Source organism: Haemaphysalis longicornis, unplaced genomic scaffold (assembly GCF_048455015.1).
Source record: "Haemaphysalis longicornis isolate Haplotype H1 unplaced genomic scaffold, Haemaphysalis longicornis Haplotype H1 scaffold_1, whole genome shotgun sequence".
In the NCBI taxonomy this organism is placed as follows: Eukaryota; Metazoa; Arthropoda; class Arachnida; order Ixodida; family Ixodidae; genus Haemaphysalis; species Haemaphysalis longicornis.
Window position 1 is genome coordinate 468777752 of NW_027526203.1, and position 22049 is coordinate 468799800.

At 46.5% G+C, this 22049-nt stretch overlaps 2 protein-coding genes and 1 long non-coding RNA gene across 7 annotated transcripts in view; 1 reads left to right on the plus strand and 2 right to left on the minus strand.

Annotated features, from left to right (window-relative positions):
• The window catches only part of LOC144156227 (bromodomain-containing protein 8-like), a 97340-nt gene extending 92032 nt beyond the window's left edge, over positions 1–5308 (minus strand). For 4 of the 5 annotated variants that reach the window (XM_077688133.1, XM_077688130.1, XM_077688129.1 and 1 more), the window contains exons 1-4: positions 4750–5240; positions 4577–4646; positions 4463–4512; positions 4281–4400 (exon numbers count right to left, since the gene is read on the minus strand). In XM_077688133.1, the coding sequence (XP_077544259.1) occupies positions 4281–4400; positions 4463–4512; positions 4577–4646; positions 4750–4883 (374 nt within the window). In that variant the 5' untranslated portion in view covers positions 4884–5240. The other variant, XM_077688131.1, reaches the window with a different exon arrangement.
• A 784-nt stretch (positions 5309–6092) lies between these two features.
• Positions 6093–12727, plus strand: LOC144156229 (clarin-3). Its single transcript, XM_077688134.1, has 3 exons — positions 6093–6499; positions 6716–6904; positions 8706–12727. The coding sequence occupies exons 1-3, from the start codon at positions 6247–6249 to the stop codon at positions 8975–8977; spliced, it is 714 nt and encodes a 237-aa protein (XP_077544260.1). The 5' UTR covers positions 6093–6246; the 3' UTR covers positions 8978–12727.
• Positions 12728–18995: 6268 nt separating this feature from the next.
• On the minus strand, positions 18996–21771 carry LOC144156230 (uncharacterized). The gene is made up of 2 exons (XR_013319725.1): positions 21246–21771; positions 18996–20348 (listed from the first exon to the last, which is right to left on the minus strand). It is a non-coding gene; the product is annotated as an uncharacterized LOC144156230 (long non-coding RNA).
• Positions 21772–22049: the final 278 nt, after the last annotated feature.

Here is a 22049-nt window from a genome sequence, read left to right on the forward strand (position 1 = left end):
AATACACTGAAACTTGATTGTTACAAAGTTTCTTTACATTTGTTCACCCCTAAAATTCATGACAAGCATTTTAAATTCTTGTGAAAAGACAGGGCCATTGATTCTCTCCGGAAAAATCAAGGGTTTTCAAGGACCATGCAAAAATTCCAGGACTTTCCAGGCCTTGAAATTGACACTTCTAAATTCAAGGGTTTTCAAGGTTTTCAAGGACCTGTGCGAACCCTGGCTATGTCACACCCCACGTGGCACACTGACCATCGCACACTGGTCAACTCCGGAGAAGTTACTTCTTGCCTCTCTGGGAGTGGGGATTGCAAACTATGCGTGTGCGCATAATGACAGCAGTCCACATTATTATCCCCACAGCGTGTGCTGCATTCCTCATGCTCAGATGAAGACCAGGTAAAATTTTCTTTCGAATTGTGATATCATATGCATTAGTATGTGTCCAGCAAGTTCGGATTAAACGTAGAGTAGCTACTGAATTAATTTTTGCCTGTGCTTGTCTTGTCTGCTACATGCCGCTCAGCAAGCCACTGCCCCGGCAATTTCACAGGATGAAACGCATTGTTGGCCGGTTGTCGGCTGCCATCTTTTCGTCAGCAAGACAACAGATGTTGATTGATTGCACAGTATAACGCGCCGACGCAACGCAGGCGATGAGGCGCGCCGTAGTGGAGGGCTCTGGATTAATTTTGACCACCTGGAGATCTCTCACGTGCGCCGAAATCTTGTACACATGGGCATTTTTGTTTTTTGCTTCCATCAGAAAAGCAGCCGCCGTGGCCAGGAATCGAACCCGCGTCCTCGTGCTCAGCAGCACAACGCCTTAGCCACTGAGCCACCGCGGTGGGTGAAGATGACAGATGTTCAATTTGTCACAGCATCTTTTCTCTTGTTTGTTACTTCCTTCACGCATTCGCACTTCGGACATCCGGATTTCATGGACTCCAGGAACACTGAGGCTTGCAAGAAATGTGACGGGAACGTGATTGATTCTGTACTCAGGTACAGTTAAAGGACCCCTGCAATGCTTTGTTTATAGGTACTTTTCGGGCCCTGCATCTGTTCTTCGAGTCGTTCAGATACAGGTGCAATAAAATTATCCGGATCGGTGCGAAAATAAGAAAGTTATTCAAGTTTTAAATTTTAAAATACAAGCACATGGAACGTTGCTTTCTCTCGAGAACCAGCAGACTGCTGCGGTCTTCAGTCGCAGTCCCAACAGCGTTTTTTGTGGACTTGTGAGACACACCAATTTCAGTGTTGGAACAATTTAAACACAATAAGGTGTTTACATTGTTTCTCACGCGACAAAGAGGTGAAATTTCAAGTAATTTTGTGGAATATTTGTGGAAGCGGAAGTGGTAAATTTGTGAGAGTAAATTGTGGTAAATTTGTGGAAGTAAACAACAGTGAAGATATCAGCGCCTGTGTTCAGTCGCCAACCCAACTCTGTTTTTTGTGTAGTTGTGCGAGGCGGCGATTGTGATTTTGAACAATGCAAACACAACGCAATGTTTACATTGTTTCTCACGAGATAAAGAGGGGAAATTTCAAGTAATTTTTCGTAATATTTACACCGGCTATCATCACTGACATCACGGCCAAGGGCACTTTATTTCATCAACTGGCAGCGTGCAGCCAAAGTGTCATTCGGGGAGCCCGAGTGCACTCGGCCTAAGTGCACTTAAATTGGCACGTTTGAGCGGGGTATTATTTCGAAGTTTGGCTACATTTCCGTGTCAATACTCTGGTGCTAAGAGTTTCGTTGGTTTCATTTGGTGCTCATCGCGTTCGAGAGTAGGCATATTTAAGGCATTTGTGAAGGAAAATGAGTTGTGCGGAACTCCATAAACCAAAAATGACATTAGAGCGAATGACATTAGATTTTTGTGAGTATCAGCGAATTAATGGCATTAACGCTTAAGGCATTAAGCACTTAATGTCATTTTTCGTGTACGTGTGGCATGAGTATAAGCTGGAAGAACTTGTAACTGAACATTGTTACTTTTTTACTTAGTAACTGTAACAGGAAATATTGTTAGTTTCTCCCTCGTTTATAAAACAAATATCACATAGCAACACACGTTAAAGGCCGACGTACAGTCGTGCTTTCCATTTTTCCAGATTTTCTTTTTCTCATATCTTCCCCTTTTTACTTCCCACAACACAGCTCCCCTTGGAGGTTAGGAGAGGACCTAGGATGATTATCTTCCCCCTGCAGAAAACCAAAGTTGGAGGTCGGTATTTGAAGTGAATTCTTAAATCAATCGACGTCTTGAGTCGAGCGGAAACAAGAAAAACTAAAGAAACTGGCAGTAAGACCTCCGAAAAATGGTGTGCTCTCGGTTAGCAACTTGTACAAACAACTCATCCTAAGTTACAATGAGCTTTTAAAATAAATTTACCAACACCGAGGGTGCGTCGACACAAAAGTTGGCGCAACAGAATGAGGCATGAACAATTCGAACTTGAGCGTGCTCGTTTTCAGGTTCCCTGTTTAGGGTTTTACGACGTGAAATTTTGCCTACCCGCATGCCCTCGTACAACGTTACAACGTATAACATACAACTATTAAATAAACTCTGACATTTGGTATGTGACAGTTACGGAAAAGTAACGATGTTGCTTTTTCACAGTAGCTGTAACTGTAACAAGCTACTTTTTTCTGGTAACGTGCCCATGACTGCCTGCATGGTTTGCACCGACCACACCTTTTGCACCACACCTTTTGCATGGTTTGCACCACCCACACCTTTTGCACCACTGCTCTTCCACCTCTGCATCCCTTGTTGCCTCTTGTGAGTAATCCTGCCTGCGCATTATCAGCAAAAGTCCCCTACCTAACAACATGGAGGATTAGCCATTGCTTTCGGTTTTACCCCTTAGACGTCACGAAATGACTGCGGAGAGTGTCCGCTGAACGGGTTTCCAGCGCTCCCTAATCGAAGCAGACACCCACCGGCCCGACCGGATGCTTCTAAAAATCGCATGCGCTGGTCCCTGCCGAGACCCCACACCCTCCGCCACACCCGCCTCCCCAACTCCCAAATGCGAACAATGCCAAGCAATTTAGAACGTACCAAGCGCAGAGGGCACCCCTCATACGCCTGGAATAAGCCACAGCTGCTGCTTCGCAAGAAAATCGTCGCTGCAACCTCTCAGAAAACTTGAGCTTCCCTTCCCTACAGCAAAAAGGAACATTTGGCTCAGTCCTGGCTGGTTTACTATAATGGGGTTTCACTGCACTACATAGTCATGCTTTGAGGTGGCAACATTGCTACATCGTAAATTTTGTTCAAAGTGGTAAACAAAAAAAATCGTAACATCACAAATTTCATTAAACTGAGGTTTACTATATCGCCGTCACAAGTATCAAAAGAACAAACCATGTCTACATGTCTAACTTACAGAATTATATAACGAAATTCAAAGAAAGGGCAATTTTCAGACATGTTTAAAACAAAAACAGAAACATGCAGTAAGGTAACACGGCCTTCAAAGGACGTAGTCTTTGTAACTGACAGCGGTGAAGAGCGAGCACAAATTCCAAACCACAAAACAAAGCTGGGCAACATATTACTGCCGTAACGAACATTTCACTGGGCGTGCCAGCATGGTGAAATGTTACAGTGATTTGATTGACTGTAGGGTTTAACGCGCCAACGCAACGCAGCCGATGAGGCGCGCCGTAGTGGAGGTCTCCGGATTAATTTTGACCACCTGAGGATCTTTATCGTGCGCCGAAATTTCACACACACGGGCGTTTTTGCTTTTCGCCTCCATCAGAAAAGCGGCCGCTACGGTCGGGTATCGAACCCGCAACCTCGTGCTCAGCAGCGCAACGCCTTAGCCACCGCGGCAGGTGAAATGTTATAGTGCTCAAACTATAGCTGTAAGAAACAATGTTTATCGTCAAAGCGATCTAGTAAATCGGCGCTAACAACAAGCCCGCTTATGGTCATGAGAAACAATGTGTGTTAAAGTGCACACGTTGCTTCTCGTCAAAACCATCCAGCCAATCTCCGCTAACAAGCAGCCCACTTATGGCTATAAGAAACAATGTGCGTTAAAGAGCGCAGATTGCTTCTCGTCGAAAACCATTTCGCCAATCATCGCTAACAAGCCCGCTTATGGCTATGAGAAACGATGTGTGTTTAAGAGCACACATTGCTTTTCGTCAAAACCATAACCGCCAACAAGCAGCCTATTTTTGTCAAAGCCGTCCGTTCAATCATCGCTAGCAACAAGCCCAATCTCGAAACTAAAGTGCGTACTTGTGCTTCTGCTGGCCCTCGTGGATGAGCCTCTTCAACTCGTCGATGCGCTCCCCAGTGAGTCGCCGGTAGATGAGTGCCCCCGCAGTGTCGGTCTCTCCGCGCTCTCCTCGTTTGCGTCTGCGTTGAGAACGAGCGCGCTCAAAGCAAAAGCACGCGCATGGAAGCTTCCGGTGACTTACTTTGGTGATTCCACTTTATCCAAAAGTTCGTTGTACTGTGCGGCACAGTTCTGGAGAATAAGATAGCGATTAACGATACTGGCGTCGGCACACCGGCGGGTAAGAGACGCTTACCTTTTGCGAAAACCAATCACTCGGCCGATTATTCTCGCCGAAGGGCCGTATTGCTCTGCTCACGGAGACCCTACAAGAAATGAGAGCACACATCTCGTTTGCGCACGCATCACAGGTACCGCTGGTGACGCTCGGAGCACGTGCTAACGACGCGCCGTCAGTCCGTTCCGTACCAGTTCTGGTCTCCGCTCCTCAACACGGACGAGGCCAGGCACAATCGCTCTCGTGTAGACCATACATCTGTAGTATGTTTTGGACGATATTCTGGAATAGAATCGGGCACTGACAACGGTCGATCGCCAGGCATTGTTTCAGGCGATGATGGTCCGCGCGCTCTCTCCGGACGACACTAGAACGCTGCTAACCCAGAAACGCAAAGACGAAGGTATTGTTGCCTCACTTTAGGCAGTTAGACCTAAACGTCTATCCTGTGAGTGCCTAAGAGAACTTAAAATTTGGATTTCATCCGCCTGTGGTAACTAAAGGCCGGTGGTGAATTTCTAGCGTTTCTTATCGCGTCACATTATGTAACTAAGCATAAAAAAACAAAGATTTAAAAAAGAAGGTTGTAAGCCACTTTCTCGTAAATAACGACCACATTTAAATGTAAATAACGGGAGAAACGGATATATATGAAAACGTAAGAGCGTTTAAAACAGAAATGTCCTACTTGATGACGACGCCATCTTGTATTATTATATGAAGTTGTGCGGTGCATTTTGTGCTTGCAGCGCCTCCTATATTTTTTCAAAAAGTAAAGGAGGCGGATGACGCCAGAAAATTCGTCCCGTGGAGCTGGACCATGAGAAACTCCATGAGCTGGACTCCTGTAACCCATTGAACGAGCCCGTAAACTGTGCGGGCGCCCAAGTCCCAGGTTTTGATCGTTTTATTGATAGTACTCCTGCTTTAAGCTGTGGCGAATCGATGCATTACCCAGCATCGTCTGCTGCGGGAATGCGTGAACTCGTGATTCATGCGAAGTCTAGTCGCGATTCGGAATTCGGCGACGGCGAGCTGTACCCGCAAGAGCTTTACCTCACCCTTTAATGGTAGCTCGGCGCTAAACTTTTGTTATAGTTTTGATATAAAACGCTGTTGTGGGAGCCTACATCATTTTTTTTTTACTTTTTTCCTCTATCGCATGGCGGTTTTTATTCCTGTTATTTGCAAACAAGATTTTTTGTAGAGTGCAGCGTTCAAAGATAGTGGAGAACTGTTACTGCAGCCGGTAAGCTTGAGGCACCATCTCATGGCTAGTGGAAGACCATGCAGGCGACCCCTGCGCTGGCCGTATAGTTTCTCTGTAGCTTAAGAACACAGGAGGCGACGGCGTTTTTTCTGTTTGTAGCGCAAAGGCAAGTCATGATGCGATGCGTAGTCTAAAAGCATTCTAAAGCATGGAGTATGAGCAGAATGATTCTAAAAACATGCCTCTAGCGCGACCTGTAACCCCCTGGTGGCACGCCTGTGCAGTTGCGGATGTGCGTCATGCAGAGGTTTATATGGGCTTATTTCCGGTTATGATTTTTATGGCAATGGCCGTGGTGGATGCTGGCGTAGCTGAAATGGAAGTTCGTTAAGCATCGCTAACTTGTTTTGCAGTGTGCGCAACCTTTAGGATGGTCTGGTTATAACTGTTCAGTTCTGTTACATTTGAGCAACACGTAATGGATCTGGTGCAGCGGGTGTTTACATTCCTCACCTTTTTTGTGTGCTGCGGCTGTTTAGCATTCCTTACCGTCTCGCTTGCTACTCAGGAATGGATCGAGGCAAAGCCAGTGATGTTAGTTTATGTTACCAACGATTCGACACAGCAAGATGAAAATGAGGGAAAATTTAAAGGAGAAGTGTCTTTTGGCCTCTTCCACGGGAAAAAAACGCTGAATTATGGGCTTGGCCCTAGACATTCAACTTTTAGCGGTGAGTATATTTTCACAGTTTTAGGCCTATTTCCTCATGCCGTTTTCTGTTTTCAAAAGTTTGGAAGTCCCGATTTGTCATGTGCCAGACGTATTAGTTACTAAACTTTCGGTAGTGCTTGTGGCGCATTGCTGCATTATTGATCTAGTGTTTTGTTTAGCATTCTGTCTGGAAAAGTATGCCATTTTCATTTGTTTTCCCGTTTTCGCTTCGTAGTTAAAGAAGAGCTCCAGAAAAATCCATCGTTAATGATCTTCGGCCTGTGGCTCGTGACCGTGCTGGGTATCTCCTTGGCCGTTGTGTTCGGCCTTGTGAGTTGCATTTTTGCGATCATCAATTCTGTGATGACGCCCGTGGAGACCATTACGGGAAGGACCGGCCTCTACCTGTGGAACACAGTCGGAGGTTAGTGACGTGGTTTGTTTGCCGCCTCCGGATTTACCCCTGGCAGTGTTGCGTTACCAGGAAAAACTTGCCGCTGTCAAGCGTAGGAATTAAGTCAGCTTCCGAGAGTCATGTTCGGTCATTGGAGCACGGTTACAGAAGTTTGTTTAGAACTTGGTGGGCCAGTCGGTGCATCTTGTTGAATAAACACGGGCTTTGCGCGAAACAACGCGAAACAAAACTACACACAGAAAGGACGGGACAAGCGGACTTGCGCTTGTCCCATCCTCTGTGTGTGTGTTGTTTTTTCGCGCAAAGCCCGTATTTATTCAACAAGAAGCTTGTTGTTTTATGGCCCGAATGTTTTGCCAGCCAGCTTGAGGTCCTGAGTTCGTTTTTGGTGCGCACAATGCGCGTAACGGCCATCGCGAGAGGGATGAGCTGCTTCCAGCTGCGTAGCTTAGCCCTGTGTGATGCATTACTGTGAGCCGTGTGCCGTGATCTTAGCCGCTCGTTAAAGTAACAAGACTGCAGACGCGTTCGTGAACATGGCCTCGTTGAGCCATCATCTCGCATCGAAGTGCCGCCAGCCACACCTGAGCCACTTCCCCTGTTCATGGGGTGGGGTGTCACCCAGTATGCACCGGCTTTGGGGCTCGAGTACGGCAACAAATCAGCTACTCCTGCTGGCTGAGAACAAGCCCCAGAGCTGCCAAGGCTCCATAACCAGAGGCATTGCCGGCACTGTTGTCATGCGACCCCAAGCAGGCAGCTTGCAAGGCTTCAATCGACTTGTGGGGCTGAGTGCGTCCTCTAAATCGTGGTGAGGCACTCAGTGCTGCAAGTGTTGTGGGAGGACCTATGAGTTACAGTCAAAGAGTGCTTGCCTGTGGGCTAGTTGGTACGTCTTTGCTGCAAAAACACTGTGCTGCTTAGGTTTACAAAGATTGGAATAGAGGGAAGCGGATGATACACACACACAACATACTAGTCACCAATGACTAGTCAGTTATTAGTTGCACTTCTGTGTTTGTGTATTGTCTGTCTCTTCCGTACACCCACCTTTCTAAACCTAAGCTGTATAATGTTTTCACAGTTTCGAGTTGTAGCCACCTTCCCTGGTAGGCAGCCGTAAGAATTACCGTGTGGGCTTACCTTATGAGGTATTCACTTCCATTTTCTGCGAGGAGTGACTCGCTTGGTTCATGCTGAAAGTGTGCCTCCATTTTGTCTTACTATTCTAACATGGGCTGGAATGACCTGTGTAAAAATAACTGACTTGTCAACTGCTGGTGCATAAATCGTGCTATGCCGAAATTAATCACTTAGCACATGTTCTGTGGGTTTTCCTCTGATCTGATGGTGTAATTTTATTGCATGTGCACAAACTAGTGGGGCAACTCCATCCTGGTGTTGAATGTTGCTTCCTAATCATTTTGAAACTGCTGAGTCATATGCAATGTTGGTGTGGGGTTTGCCACTAACGAGACAATGAGTTGGGAACTTCTTGCTTACACCTATAGCTTACAATGTGCGTGCGATGCGTGTGATAGAATCCACTATGTGGTAGCACACTGAGGCCACCTAGGGTGAGTTCCAGTGGTTGATCTGTAGTGGCAGTCAAATCTGCTACATATCATTAAAGTAAATCATATAGAAAGCGAATGCACCATCAAAACATGGCCAGTGCTGACTGAGTCAGAGAGTTCCCACTGGAGCCAAATGCAGTGGGCCACGCGAGTTGATCCTGGACATGGGGACGTTGATAGAGGCCGGGGAAAATTGGTGGAAGGAAGGGCCCCCACTTTCCCCGTGCACGCAGGCCTGTTCTGCCTGGTGGCCATCGTGGCGTGGGTGGTGCAGTTCTACCTCAAGCTGAGCCACAACGTGCTGACCCCGGATGAGCAGAAGGACAAGTGGACCTCGGAGGGGCGGGCCTCGCTGGGCTACAGCTTCTACTTCCTGCTGGTGGCCCTGGTGCTCTTCGCACTCAACCTGGCCATCCTGCTTCTGGCCAGCCTGCAGCCTTGGGGATGGAAGAAGCCCAAGCACATCACCCCCAAGAACCCCGAGGGGGTCATCATGCTCTACTGAATGAACAAGGCGTCCGTTCAAGCAGCTACTCAGGATTGTGACGCTTTCGGGAATCTCGTGGGAGGAAACCTTTCTGTTGTTGTTGTTGTTCACTCAACTTTGTCACGACACCTCTGCGGTATCTGACCGATTGTTGCTGGTCACAGTAGTCGTGACAAGTTGGTGTGTGCACCATATTTGCGGAAGTTCTGTTTTACTATAATGCAATTTTTGACGCGGTGTATTTTTTTAGATGTTCACTCGGTTGAACAGTCGTTTGGAAGCACATTTATGGTTTTAAACAGTTTCAAGGTCGCTGTCTTTGTGCACAACCTTGCATTTATTCCAGCAAAAAATTTTTCAGTACCCAAACGTTTTTCTTGTTGTATAAATGCAGAATGCCGAGAAAGGCTGCCCAATAGTTTCATTCAGTGTACAGTTGGGAAAACCAAAACAGTGTGGCAATGCTGCGAGTGCAGAAGGCTGTAGGAACTCTACCAGCTTTTTACAGCCTTCGCACTGACAGCAGACAAGATGCCGGAAATTTGTGGACTACTGTTTACTACCTGTTCTCAATGCCAGCTGAAAATTGTATTTTCGTTTTATTAGCCTCATTTTATGCACTCAATTTGCACAGTGTTGGAAACAGTAATGAAGGCAAACTGTATCAGAGGGTTGCATATGATTGTGGTGAAAAGCACCCATAGTCATGTTACCTTTTTCTTCAGGCAGGTTATGGTCATGAGGATTCATGTGCTGCAGAGCTATTAGAGCACGGCAAAGCTGTCTACTTCCCTATACGTGTGCTTGTGCATGCATGAAGCGAACAAATGAAAGTGGGGCATGTTGCTAACCTGGCAGCCTTTACTGCACACACCAGGCCACTTGTATCAGCATGTACATGTGAAAGGTAAACTGGCCACAGACAAAATACAGGGACATGGATCCTTTCTAGCAGCAATGTTTTGGCAGAACTGGCAGCTGTCGCATGCCCTTGGTAACCTATTCAAACTTTCTTGATGTGGAGGGGGTTCCATTGCAAACCGGGAAAACCATTGAAAGCTGCTGACACACCTTTCAGTACGCAGCCTCGTGCTGGAAGGGAAGATAGCGGGCAAGCTCGTGAAAACAAGAGCTCCTCATATTCATGGCTGTTTCAACAAAAGTAAAGGGCTGGCACCTCTCGTTTGGGATGCCAGTGTTGCTCCCACAGTAGCCTTCTGGGGTGTATAGCCCTGCTGCTTTTACTGATCAAGTGCTTAACTGTAGCTGATACCATCATAAGTGTTAGGCTGCTGCTATTAGCAGCTTGATGAAACCTGTTTGCCTTTTTCAAGGCATCGCCCGTTCACATTTTGACTGAAATATGCAGGTGCACAGTACACCGAATGTCAAAAACGTCATGGCACAAATGTAAGGGAAGACGTCTGAATCATAGAATGGTATATGTCTTTCTAGTGCGCAAAAACGTTTATTAATCTAGCTTATAGTGTTATTCATAGGTGTAATGGAAGAGCAATGACCTAAACTTTTTTCAGGGGGAGAAGCTTAATTTTTTGCTCCTCTTTTCTTTGCCAATCTATTTGCATAACTGGGCTGTTATGTTGTACAATGCTGCGTCCGATATCAGTAAGCCAGCCTTTCCCCTCTACCATATGCACAAATACGTTGCTATCTCGGTGGGAGCTCTACTGCCATCCCATTCTGCGACTGTTTTTTGTGTGCACAGTGTCTTTGCTTTGTGGTAAGTGATGCGCGGTCTTCCATGTGGCAAGGACGTTATGGCCGAGAAATTTTTAAAATGAGGTGGCGTTCCATGAGCATTTTGCAGATGTAGCATTCTTGGCTGTAGTTCTGTTACTATCTGCAGCAGAGAATTTATGGTGGTTATTTTTGGTTTCCATGTATATTTAAAATCGCAGTGGGCAAAATCTGTGAGTGCTCAAATACGGTTCACGTTCCATTATAAACAATCAGACCACCTTTGTCGTCTTCACACACCTGTTCCTCCTGCCTTCCCCTTTTGTGCTGAAACCTTTCTTCTATGTTGTTAGCATCACCGAGCGAAAGGGTGCTGCAGCATGAAGCAGTTGGCTGTTGCCTAGCAAGCTGCACAAATGTCATTCTAGATGTGTTGTTTGCGGCATTTTGCATCTTGGTGGTTCCTTTCCCGTGCATATGTAGCTTGGTTTAAATCAGGCGACTTGTTTTTATCGCAACAATAAGAAACGGGCAGTTTTTTGTGTGTTTGGTTCAGAGTATGCACAACCCAGAACGTCTCTCCATGGCCACCTACTTTATTTATGTACACAAGCCCAGAGCAGCAGGGAATGTTCCCTGTGCTACTGTACAAACATCAGGGGGCGGTGCTACGAGGAACCCTCGCTTTTAACCTTAAAGGAACTACGTACTCGTGTTCTGAAGCTGTGCCTTGTTGGATTGCTTTGCACGGCTGCACGGTTGAGCCTGAATGGTAGGCAGACTCAGCATCATCCTGCAGCACAAGTGCCTGTATGCGGTGACAAGTTTTTACAGATTTCTCATTTTAAAATCTATGCCTTGTGTTGTGTACGGAGTCAAAGCACAGTCGGCTTTCGAGGGCATGGCATTGCAGTGATGCCGAGCATAGGTACTGTAACTCGCTGCGGTGGCTCTGTGCCTAAGCATGCTGCGGAGCACAGTGGCACGGGCATGATACGTGGCCCCAGCAACTGTTTTCCTGATGGAAGCGAAAGAAGGGACATGGCCATGAACAAACATTCTCGTGTATAGGGTTTGAATTCATCTGTCTGTGATTGATCTACTATGATGAGTCTCAGCCGGGGTAGTATCAGTGTATTAAACCTAAATTTGAACAACTTTGCGCAGTATACTCCCATTAACACTGCATGGGACCATGAAGGTTTCTTCAGCTTACTTCGAAGTTTTTAACTGGAGGGCACAAAATGTTTTCAAAAATTGACTGGACATTTAGTTTGATGCCAGATAAAGAATATAACAGCATTACCTTGATATTGTATCAAGCTTATTAGACTAAGTAACTGTATTCCTGCCTTGATGACCATCCTCTCTGAGAAGCTCTGTACTTAAGTTTTTGCATTCCAATGAAAACTGACCATTTCATATTCCATAATTTGCTTTTTCTGGGATCTTGCTGCCTGTTGTTGCCTTGAGGAGTGAGGACATCAAATTTCTCCATTTGGAAAACCCTTCAAGTGATTCCTGCTTGTCCAGATATTACAGGTGCCTGCTGTGTTCGTGGTTGTTCAAATTTAATGGAGAATTAGAAAAATATGAAACCTTTAGGGCAATGGAGTATGACAGTTGGCAATCAATGAAGTCCCGGTTGTGGAAAACTACACTAGCTGAGTCCAATACAAACGCTGTTTGAGCACAGTTTTGGTTTGGAAGAACTTTGGGTGGCATTGCTAGAATTTATAGCGTGCATGCTATGCATTCACAAATATGATTTACATTTGTCCTATTAAACTTAACCTTGTGCACAAGGCTTTGAAAACAGTCGAGCAGCTTGTTATTGTGGCATTTCTTCATGCTTTCAAGGGGCCACTTTTTACGCATTTTACCATGAAAGTTCACCAAAGGTGCCATTTTGTACCATGAACATTCATTCCATCTCGCCTATTTAAGCATACTAACTTTTGCCTCCGTTGTGAATGGAGGCAGGTATTTTTTTACCACTGCCATCCATCAACGTTTTGATGCAGGCAGTTTTATGTATTTACGCGCAAAATAAAATTTGTACGTTTTGTATCCTTCCACTATTTTTTCAGCCTTCCACAGCATTTTTGTCAGCAAGGCTGGGCAGTCTGGCGTATTTGTGCATGGCAATGCCTGAGGGATGCAGCAAAGCTCCCGTCGGGTGTGAGTCGGGGTGCTTCATTTCCTGTTCCCTGCCAAAGATGTTGCAGCACGATGAGGTCGTGTAGAAGTTCTGCATTTGGGCAGCATTTGTCTCCTGTGGGTGCAGTCACGTGGTGTGGGCTTGTTGCACACCTCTTTGCAGCACGCCTTCCTTAGTCCGTCCTCTTCCCCATCTCTCCTTCGTCACAGGAGCTGGGTGATGCTCAGTACAGATGCAGCCGGCTCGCTGCCCGCATGCGTAATAGAAATGCTGTAGGTATGAGCTAACATTTTATTTGATATCGGGTAACGAGGAAAAGTAGTGCGCACAATCACGGCCTCAGGAAAACTACGTGCAGTTAACAATTCAATGGAAAAGCAGTACACTGTGCCTTAAACATCACAACATTCAAAAGCTTTACCTCACTTGCTAAAGCACTGCAAACCAAACTATTGGCAAAAAAGAGGCAGTATGCATTAGAAAAGTAAGCAGAGAGACCTGGTGTGTTCTGTTGCTCAATTGTTTTTGGCAAGTCACGTAATTGCTTTGCGAAGTTGATGCAGTTTGTTTATTAATTGTGCCTCGCCGTCCGATTTCTGTTTTAAACGTGCCATTGTACAGGAAATTATTTAACAAGTGTGCATTAAATAAACAATTATGTGCACTCGTTAAAAAATTCCCTGTATAATGGCATGTATAAAGCAGAAATCGAGCCGCGAGGCAACTCTTAAAATAGGTATTGGCCATAAGGACTGGCCACAAAGCCAAAAATATACATGAAAATAGCATGGCGTCCACCCATAGGCATTATCATGGCAACATACTTTGCCAAGCGTTGACCAATATTGGCCTTCCAGAGCTTGGTCAATGTTGGCTTGTCACCTTTCCCAAACATCAGCCAATAGGCGGCCGAGGTATTGCCAAGCTCGGACACATTGGCCACTGATGATTTGCCATTCTTGGGCTCGGCAATTTCTGCTGCTTGGGTGACACATTTTGGTATATTTTGAAAGCCAATTAAAGGAGCCATGAAGAGAAAACACAAGTTTGGTTCATTCAAAAGATTGTCTCGTTAGAATCATACTGACACCACTTTTAACGTAAACTTCGCTCAAATAAGCTACATAATTAGGAAAAACGGGAATGGTCATGCGACCCACCAGCTCATTTCCCGCAACAGAACCTGTGATGTCACATGGGCTAAGCTCTGCGATTGGCGGAGGCTGGCAGAAGCAGACGAAAATTAGGTGGAGCTTACAAACTAGACGAACGAGCGATTTGCGCTTAAATTTAGGGCACATTCTTTACAAAGCAATAAGAATGATGGGACAAACAGTGGAAGTTACGAAAGCACATGTAAACATAGAAGTACTGATGCATTCTGCTGTTCGTACTGCGCACAGCATGCTTTGGTTTAGCTGCACAGCACTACGGGGCTTGGGGTTGTCTCAGACGACACTGGCCGATTGACGCAAGCAACGGTGTCTTACGTGACCCCATTTGTCGAGCGAGCACTGTTTCAGGGAACGAATATTTTCTCCCAGAACAAAAACAAGCCAGGTTTAAATGCGGGCAAAAACAAACCAAACGCTTGCCACGGTATGGTGGCGCCATCTAGGTTACGGAACGTAAAGAAACGCGGGAACAAACCAACACCGCTGTACAGGGTGGAGACAACCTTTGAACGGTCCCGTGCCGCCGCAATTGGGCCAACGGGCTCAACGCGTTATTCTTTTCGTTTCCCACGAGACCTAGCAACGGGAAACAGACAATATGATTCAAACTTCTTCAGTAAACCGCGTTGCGGCGATAATTTTAGCGCGGTTTTGACACAATGACTTGCTTCGGCGGCGAGCGAGCAACCGAACATGGCGGCGCCAGCGTTACGTGTCTCTACCCTGTACGGCGGATGCGTGAATGAAGGTATTCTAGGCTGCAGAGTAGAGATGGGCAAAACGGCTCACTTCAGTGAGCGGCTCAGAACGGCTCAGTTCACTGAAGTGAACCGGTTCATTTGAACGGTTCAGCGGTTCATTTAGGTTTGTAACCTGTGTTAAGCATCCATAATCTAAATTATTAATCAATTGTTATTTAGTCATTTATTTTGTAACAACATCCGCTGTATTTGTGCTGAAAAGAATTGGCCTCACCATCATTACAAAGGTTTTTATGTGTCAGCGGTATTTCAGAATCACTCTCGGTCGATATATATAGAAGAAAATGCAACTTTTTGTCAACTTTATAACCTCACAAATATGTACTCTACTAGTGAGCTGTGACGCCAGAAAAAATGATTCTGGACATAATACAAGAAACTAATTTTAATATTGTGGTGGTGAACAACACTTTGTTCAGTTTATTCGAAGCGAGGTCGACGGGTCCGCTTTCTGGCAGCGATAATAGATGACGCGAAAGTTGCACACAAGACCCAGCTGGGTCGGCCGATACGCCTCTAATAACTCTACCGGAACGTGCCGACACGACTCCTTCAGAGCCATGCTCAGCACGATTCTCTAATCGAGCGAGCAGCCGCTGAACGTCGGTTCTTAGGAGAGCCGCTCTGCCAAAGAACCGCCGGGAGCCGATAATCGCCGCGGAACTGAGCGGTTAAGAAGATGCGGCTCGTTCCTGACTCGGACAACAGCTACACGCACAAATGTAACTGTAGTGATTCTAGTGAATTATATGGTCACAGGAGTTTATTTTCCTATTACTTTGAAAATACAGACGCAGTTCGTTCACTGCTGCCATTGCGGCCTCCCGATCTGTCATTCACCGCCGCCGCCATCGCGGTTCCCAAATGGCGCCTCAGAAGATCCGCTTCGCGAAGAGCGGCTCTCGAAAAGAGCGGGAGCCGTTCTTCGGTTCTTCGGTTCAGTAACTGAGCGGAAAGAGCCGGAAGAGCCGATGAACGGGTCAAAACTGCATCCGGTTCTCCTGGCTCGAATTGTCTGCTCCCACGACAGGAGGCGCGCTGGAGGAGTTTGAAAAATTAGCCCCAGCCGGCCCGGCAGTACAGTTGCTTTCCCGCGCCGATAACAGATGGCGCAGAGCGACGGCTCATTTGACCCGGGTCTTCGGTTCTTTCGCTCAGTAACTGAGCGGATCCGCTCACCGGAAGAGCCGATGAACGGGTCAAAACTGCATCCGGTTCTCCTGGCTCGAATTGTCTGCTCCCACGACAGGGGGCGCTGGAGAAATTTGGAAAATTAGCCCCAGCCGGCCCGGCAGTACAGTTGCTTTCCCGCGCCGATAACAGATGGCGCAGAGCGACGGCTCATTTGACCCGGGTCTTCGGTTCTTTCGCTCACTGAGCGGATCCGCTCACCGGAAGAGCCGATGAACGGGTCAAAACTGCATCCGGTTCTCCTGGCTCGAATTGTCTGCTCCCACGACAGGGGGCGCTGGAGAAATTTGGAAAATTAGCCCCAGCTGGCCCGGCAGTGGAGTCGCTTTCTCGCGCCGGCAATAGCTGGCAGGCCTCTCAAGCTTGGACGTTCCCTGTCTTCCCTATAGGCGGCGTAAAAATCGACGCCCCACGTGACCAACCTAAAGCGCTGTTTTCGACCATCAAGCCCACCAGACGGCGCAGGCAAAATGTTACTTTTGGTATAGAATACAAAACATTCATTCCGTGACTCAAAGAGCCCACACAGTTCGCTTACAATGTGTTATTTAAAAATACTATTAACAAGTTCCGCATCAAACATCCGTTGAGCAAAAATGTACGCAACTTTTTACGAACAGCCGACTGGTGCACCACCTCGTTTCTGAATTCGCAACCACAAAGCCGCCAATTCAAATTGAAACCGCTGCAACGGCCGACCGTTTCAATGTGCGCGGAGCACCGGTTTCGTGACTGTTATTGCTGTTATGTGCTTTTGCGTCCATCAGTTGTTGAGAGGACTGGCAAAACACGGGAATTGAGTGCTTGTGGAATGACAAATGTGGGAAATTCCGCATCGGAAGGCAGCTGTCGAGGCCAGAATATTCGATTCTTCCAACAGAAGGTGAGTGTTATGCACTCCGCTAGAAAGACGGTGCAAAGGAAACCGTTGTCGCCGTCAATACTTCATTTGTGCCCTTCGTTCGAAATCTTAGCGCAAGTGAACGAGTTGTTATGGCAAAAAAAAATGTTGTCACGAAAGCGACGTACAATTGCAGCGATCGAAATGAAATGATGTCCTGGCCTCTGTAAACTTGCGGATGTCAATAAACGATTTGTTCTCACTTGCTGCTCACTGTGGTCTGTGCCAGTCGAGGCCATCTGGTCACCTGGGGCCGTATTCTGCTATCCGACGCCCTTCCGACGCGCGTCGGAAGTTCGTGACGTCAAAATGACGTGCAAATAGCCAACCGCCCCGCCCTCGAAGATCGCGGGAAGTACGTCATCGCCTTCGGGGACAATCTCATAACTTTCAAATGCTGCTAAAGCGAAATTAATAAAAATGTTTAGATATAACAAAGCCTTTCCTGTTTGTGTGTTTTCACGGGCACTGCCGTTGCTGCTAATGCTAGTTTAACAGGTTTACACGCATTTATGTTTTTACTTTGTTCCGTTATGAGGCGCCAGGGAGCGCTGCGCGCGGCACAGCTGTTTTTAAAGGAGGCATATTTGAACGCTCAGTACAGTTGCTGCGCAAAAATTTCGTCCCACAAGGGCGTTCTCTTGGGACGAAAAGCGACGTAAACGGTACGCTGTCGCCCGGCAGTTATATATAAGACGGCTGTGACGTGAGTGCGATATTTTGATCGATTTTCTAACGCCATGTCATTGTTCGGCCACTCTCGCTTGTGCAGTGAATTAAACCCGTTTTTCAAAACGCATGTGTGCGCGTTTTGCGCACGATCAGATTACGTACTTATATTGTCACGAAGCCAAGGATGACGCAGTTGTCTTGAAGGAAAAACAAGTTTATTATGGCGAACTTGTGCTCCCCTAACAACTCAAAAGAATACAGAGGCGGCGAAGCAGCGGTCAACAGAGTGACTTGTGCAGACGAGTGTCGTCGAATCGAATGCCGCGGCGTCTGCTCTGCACGCTTTTATATTTCGGCGCAAATGTTTCTCGAACCGTCCATTGAAATACAGAACATTGTAGATCAGAGAAGATTATTCTGGGCTAGTGCCGTTAGGGCGAAACAGTCTGCTTATCTGAATGAGATAGCCCGTGCGGCATAAAAATAAAGAATGGAAGACGCGCTTCGCGGACACAGATAACAGAGCCAGGCGTGACCGGGCGATAAAAACAAACAATAAATAAACAAACCCATACATGGTTCGCGGTAATATCACGGCAAGCTCGTTTTAATTTTTTTTAATGAAAGCAGGGGTGCAAGTGCAACGTCAATGAAAGAGAGTACTGACCTCCAGACTTTAGCGACCCGAGGATACGTTTCCTGCCTAGCTTTGTTTCATGAGCTATATTAATATGCTATTCTGCGTGACGAACTGCTCTAACAGCCTAAGCCTGTATCACGTCAAATCGACCACGCCCACAAATTTGGTGCTTAAGCATGCAACTTGAAGTAGTTTGCTCAGTTTTTTTCTTAAAACATCCCGAGAATCAAACCGCCTTCCCGCAGGTATTGTTTCCATCCACAATAATCACTTGTTTCTACAAGCATAGGTACAACTCAGTGACTGTGCAATGAGGTGCAATTTTTGTAATTGAGCACCTGCAATGTATTCTTACGTTAGCATATTTTGTAATTCCATTTTCCTATTTAATGCCTCTACCCTTCAGGGTTAAATAGGTAAAGTATACCGCAATACGCTTCGTTAACTAAGATAGAGACCAAATTTTCAACCCCTTATTGTTTTTTGGCCGTTAAGCTCATAATGAACACATTTTCAGGCACACTGGAGCTGGAGAGCTGCTGGTTGTGGAAGGCCCTGAACAAACAACCAGTACTGTGGGCCTCAACAAGAATAGATGCCAACTATGAGCACTTTAACAAGCTGGAGTAGAGAAAGCAGTTTTGGCATTGCATCACAAACATCAATGTGCCCTTCTTTATTTTTGCAATGAAGTTACGTTGGTTTCTGTGCACTTTAAATAAGGCTGTGTACTACAGAAATGCTATAGTTGATTTTGTCACGATTATTTTTTCCCAGTGTTGGTTACTCTTGGACGGTGCTGCTGCATGCAGGGGAAAAGGAAACAGTTCAACATAACTTGTAACACCCTGATTTATTGAGGAAAAATTCAATACGCCTTTGTAGATGCTGCTGTTGGCTTATCATAATTATTTTTTACAAGCAGGTGTCCTTCATGAAAGAAAAAATCGCAATATCACTTTAAAAATCTAAGCAAGCAGTCATCAAAGCACTGAGTGCTAGAATACATGCAATGGTGGGGTAAATGAAACTTTTGTGACCATTTTTCCACTTATCATGAGAATGTCAGAGTAAACCATGACAGTGAACTCTTTGTTAAGAGACAGCCTCCAACATTTTAAGCATGTTTACTTTTTGTATCAACAGTGGAGATGCATACTGGCATATCGTGTTCTCTTAAGTAAAATGATCTGTCAGAGATTTCCAAACAAAGTCACCGTGCAATGGTTGTGCTATGTCATAATATAACTCTTGACTGGATTGAACTAATTGTGTCCAGAAGATTCCGCAGTATACTGATTATTTTTTTTTGTTTGTGGTACATGCATCATCATTCTTTGCTTCACAGCAGAATGACGGTTACAGTGTAATAAACAGAATTTTCTCAAGAGAATCTTGACCGGTCTCTATACCCACAACAAGGCCTCACGACCCATCAAAACAGTAGTCACGGCCTATCCCAGATCAAGCAACACCGTGTCAAGACATAGTATATAGTGGTCGAAAGCAAAGCAACTTTCTCTGTTGTCCTCACACAACCATGTCAAACACAAAACGACAAGAAGCTTCTCTACAGGAAACAATGTCGCGTCAGGGCAAAGTATATGCTACATGAAACAACAACAAAACAATTTTCTCCCGACAAAACAAACACCGCACACCACACACAATCAGAAACGAAAGTTAAAAATGACATGTTTAGTGCCACAAAGCTGTCTGAAGATGCGTTGGTTGCCCTGTCCTTCAGGAGCTTCTTGCTCCTGTCGGGGGCAGGTACCTCATCAGCCGCATCGTCTGTATCACTGCCCTCGTCCCTTGGTGCTGCTGCAGCTATTGTCGTCAGTCGTTCCAACAGGCAGCCACACAACACACTGACAATGTTGGCTGCCAGAAGAGGCCTATGAAGACAAGCTGGTGCTACTGCAGGCAAGGAAAACAGCTCTTGAGAACTGCAATGCTGCACTTCACGACAGAGCACATCGAAGCATGTGCGGCATTGTACTTTTCTTCAGGTGTCTGGGGCCTGGACGACGAGCAGGGGGTGTCATGAGCCACGACTCGAGCAGGTGGCCACCGTCAACCCCAGAACTCGCCAGGCTTTACACGTCACGGGCAAAAGTGAACAGCCAGTCACACAAAGGCACTGTACTCGGCAGTCACGGTCAGGGCCTTCATACTGGCGTCGCACACCTGAAAGAAATACATAACACAAATATGTACTAAAGCATTAAACAAGTACACAGTTTGAAAAAAGGAAAAGGCAATAAACAAGAGCAAGAATATAAAGAATTGGGTTACTTGGAACTGATTCACTCCGCAACTGCATGCAACGACAAACGACATCGCCGTGTTGTATGTGCCTTTTTTTTAATCGTCGCTGTTTCGCGTAGCAGGGGAATTAGAGCATGCAGGCGACCTGAGAGGAAAATTGGTTACTTACAACTATAGATAAGGGCCCTCCCACCCATCTATGCGGTACAACTGCGAAATACAACCCCTCCCCTCCCCACCCCGCATTTCGAAATCGATAAACCCTTAAAACGAGCCGACAAGCTGAACTTGTCACCTATTCACTATGTGTCAAGCAGGGGGAAACATCTCAGCCGAAGTGAAGGCGCCGAAGCAGTTGACACACGATGGGGGCGGGGCGAGGGCGATATACGTTGCGCATATATTACACGGTTCTTTATGAAGTCAGTTAGACGACCAACACAATACACCTGTTTATCTTTCTTTATAAGCTTTTTTTCTTTCAAGACGCCACCCTATTCGATACCTCTGAACGTGTTCATTTTAGCTACATTTATTGACATACCTTTTCGATATCATTTCACTTAAGCGAACATAGGCCGGAGAGTTAAAAGATTATTTACATATGCATGCATCTGCTAAGTTTTTTTTTTTTTTGACACACTATTTGATCATGCACAATTGCGAAATTTATGGGAGATCACTGCCACCACACCACACCGCTCAAAACAAACGCATTTCAGTGACTGCTTTTTAGACATCGCGCTCCTTTTCCCTTCGATGCAAAACAATTTTTTGCTTCCGTAACAAACGTAGCCAGAAACAAGTAGTACTTACACCGTGCTTACGTCGCCGGGGTATCCAAAACCCTCGTGTGTCGGAGCTCCGTCAGTGCCGACACCACAGTGTGAACGCTGCGACTGGCGTCGGGGTGCGACAGTGTTTCATGGTGGCAGAAAACGCTTTGCAAACTGTCAGTTGCGAAGAGGGACACAGCACGCACAGCACCTTCGTATCTGTTGACACTTCGCTGCACCTCGATGGCCGATAAGGGCTTCCAATTTCAGCGCCTTGGCAACGGCGTGAATGCTGCGGCTGACCGACGGCTGCGTCATGCCAAGAGTATCACCGCTACCGACAATCTGTTGAAAGCTGCCGGTAGCGAAGAGCCTCAGAGCGCACATCACGTTCGCTTCCGTAGATAGCCCCGTCGCACCTCGAGGCCTAACGTGCTCGTTAAGTGCGTCGCACAGCATCCGCGCCGGGCCCTTGTTGACACGGAAACGGCGCTGAAAGTCGCCGTCACTCAGTCGACGCTCAGGCACGGGATCCTCCTCCAGCAGCTCCAACAAAAGTGCGAACACAGGCGGAATATACGCAGGCATCGTACAATCCGATGCGCTCTTAACCGCGCCGGATTTCACCCGCCGGTCGCGGGAGAACGAGCGGGAGCCTTTGGCTACGTGACGTCACCAAAAAATAGCCAAAATATAGCCGCGTGAAGTAGGCCGGCTGACGTTTTCCGCTCTGAGCCAATCGTGAGAGCCCACTTTCTCCTCTCTCTAAACAACCGCGTCGGAAGGGCGCCGGAAATCGTTCCGGCGCGCGTCGGATGACCAGCAGAATACGGCCCCTGGCGTA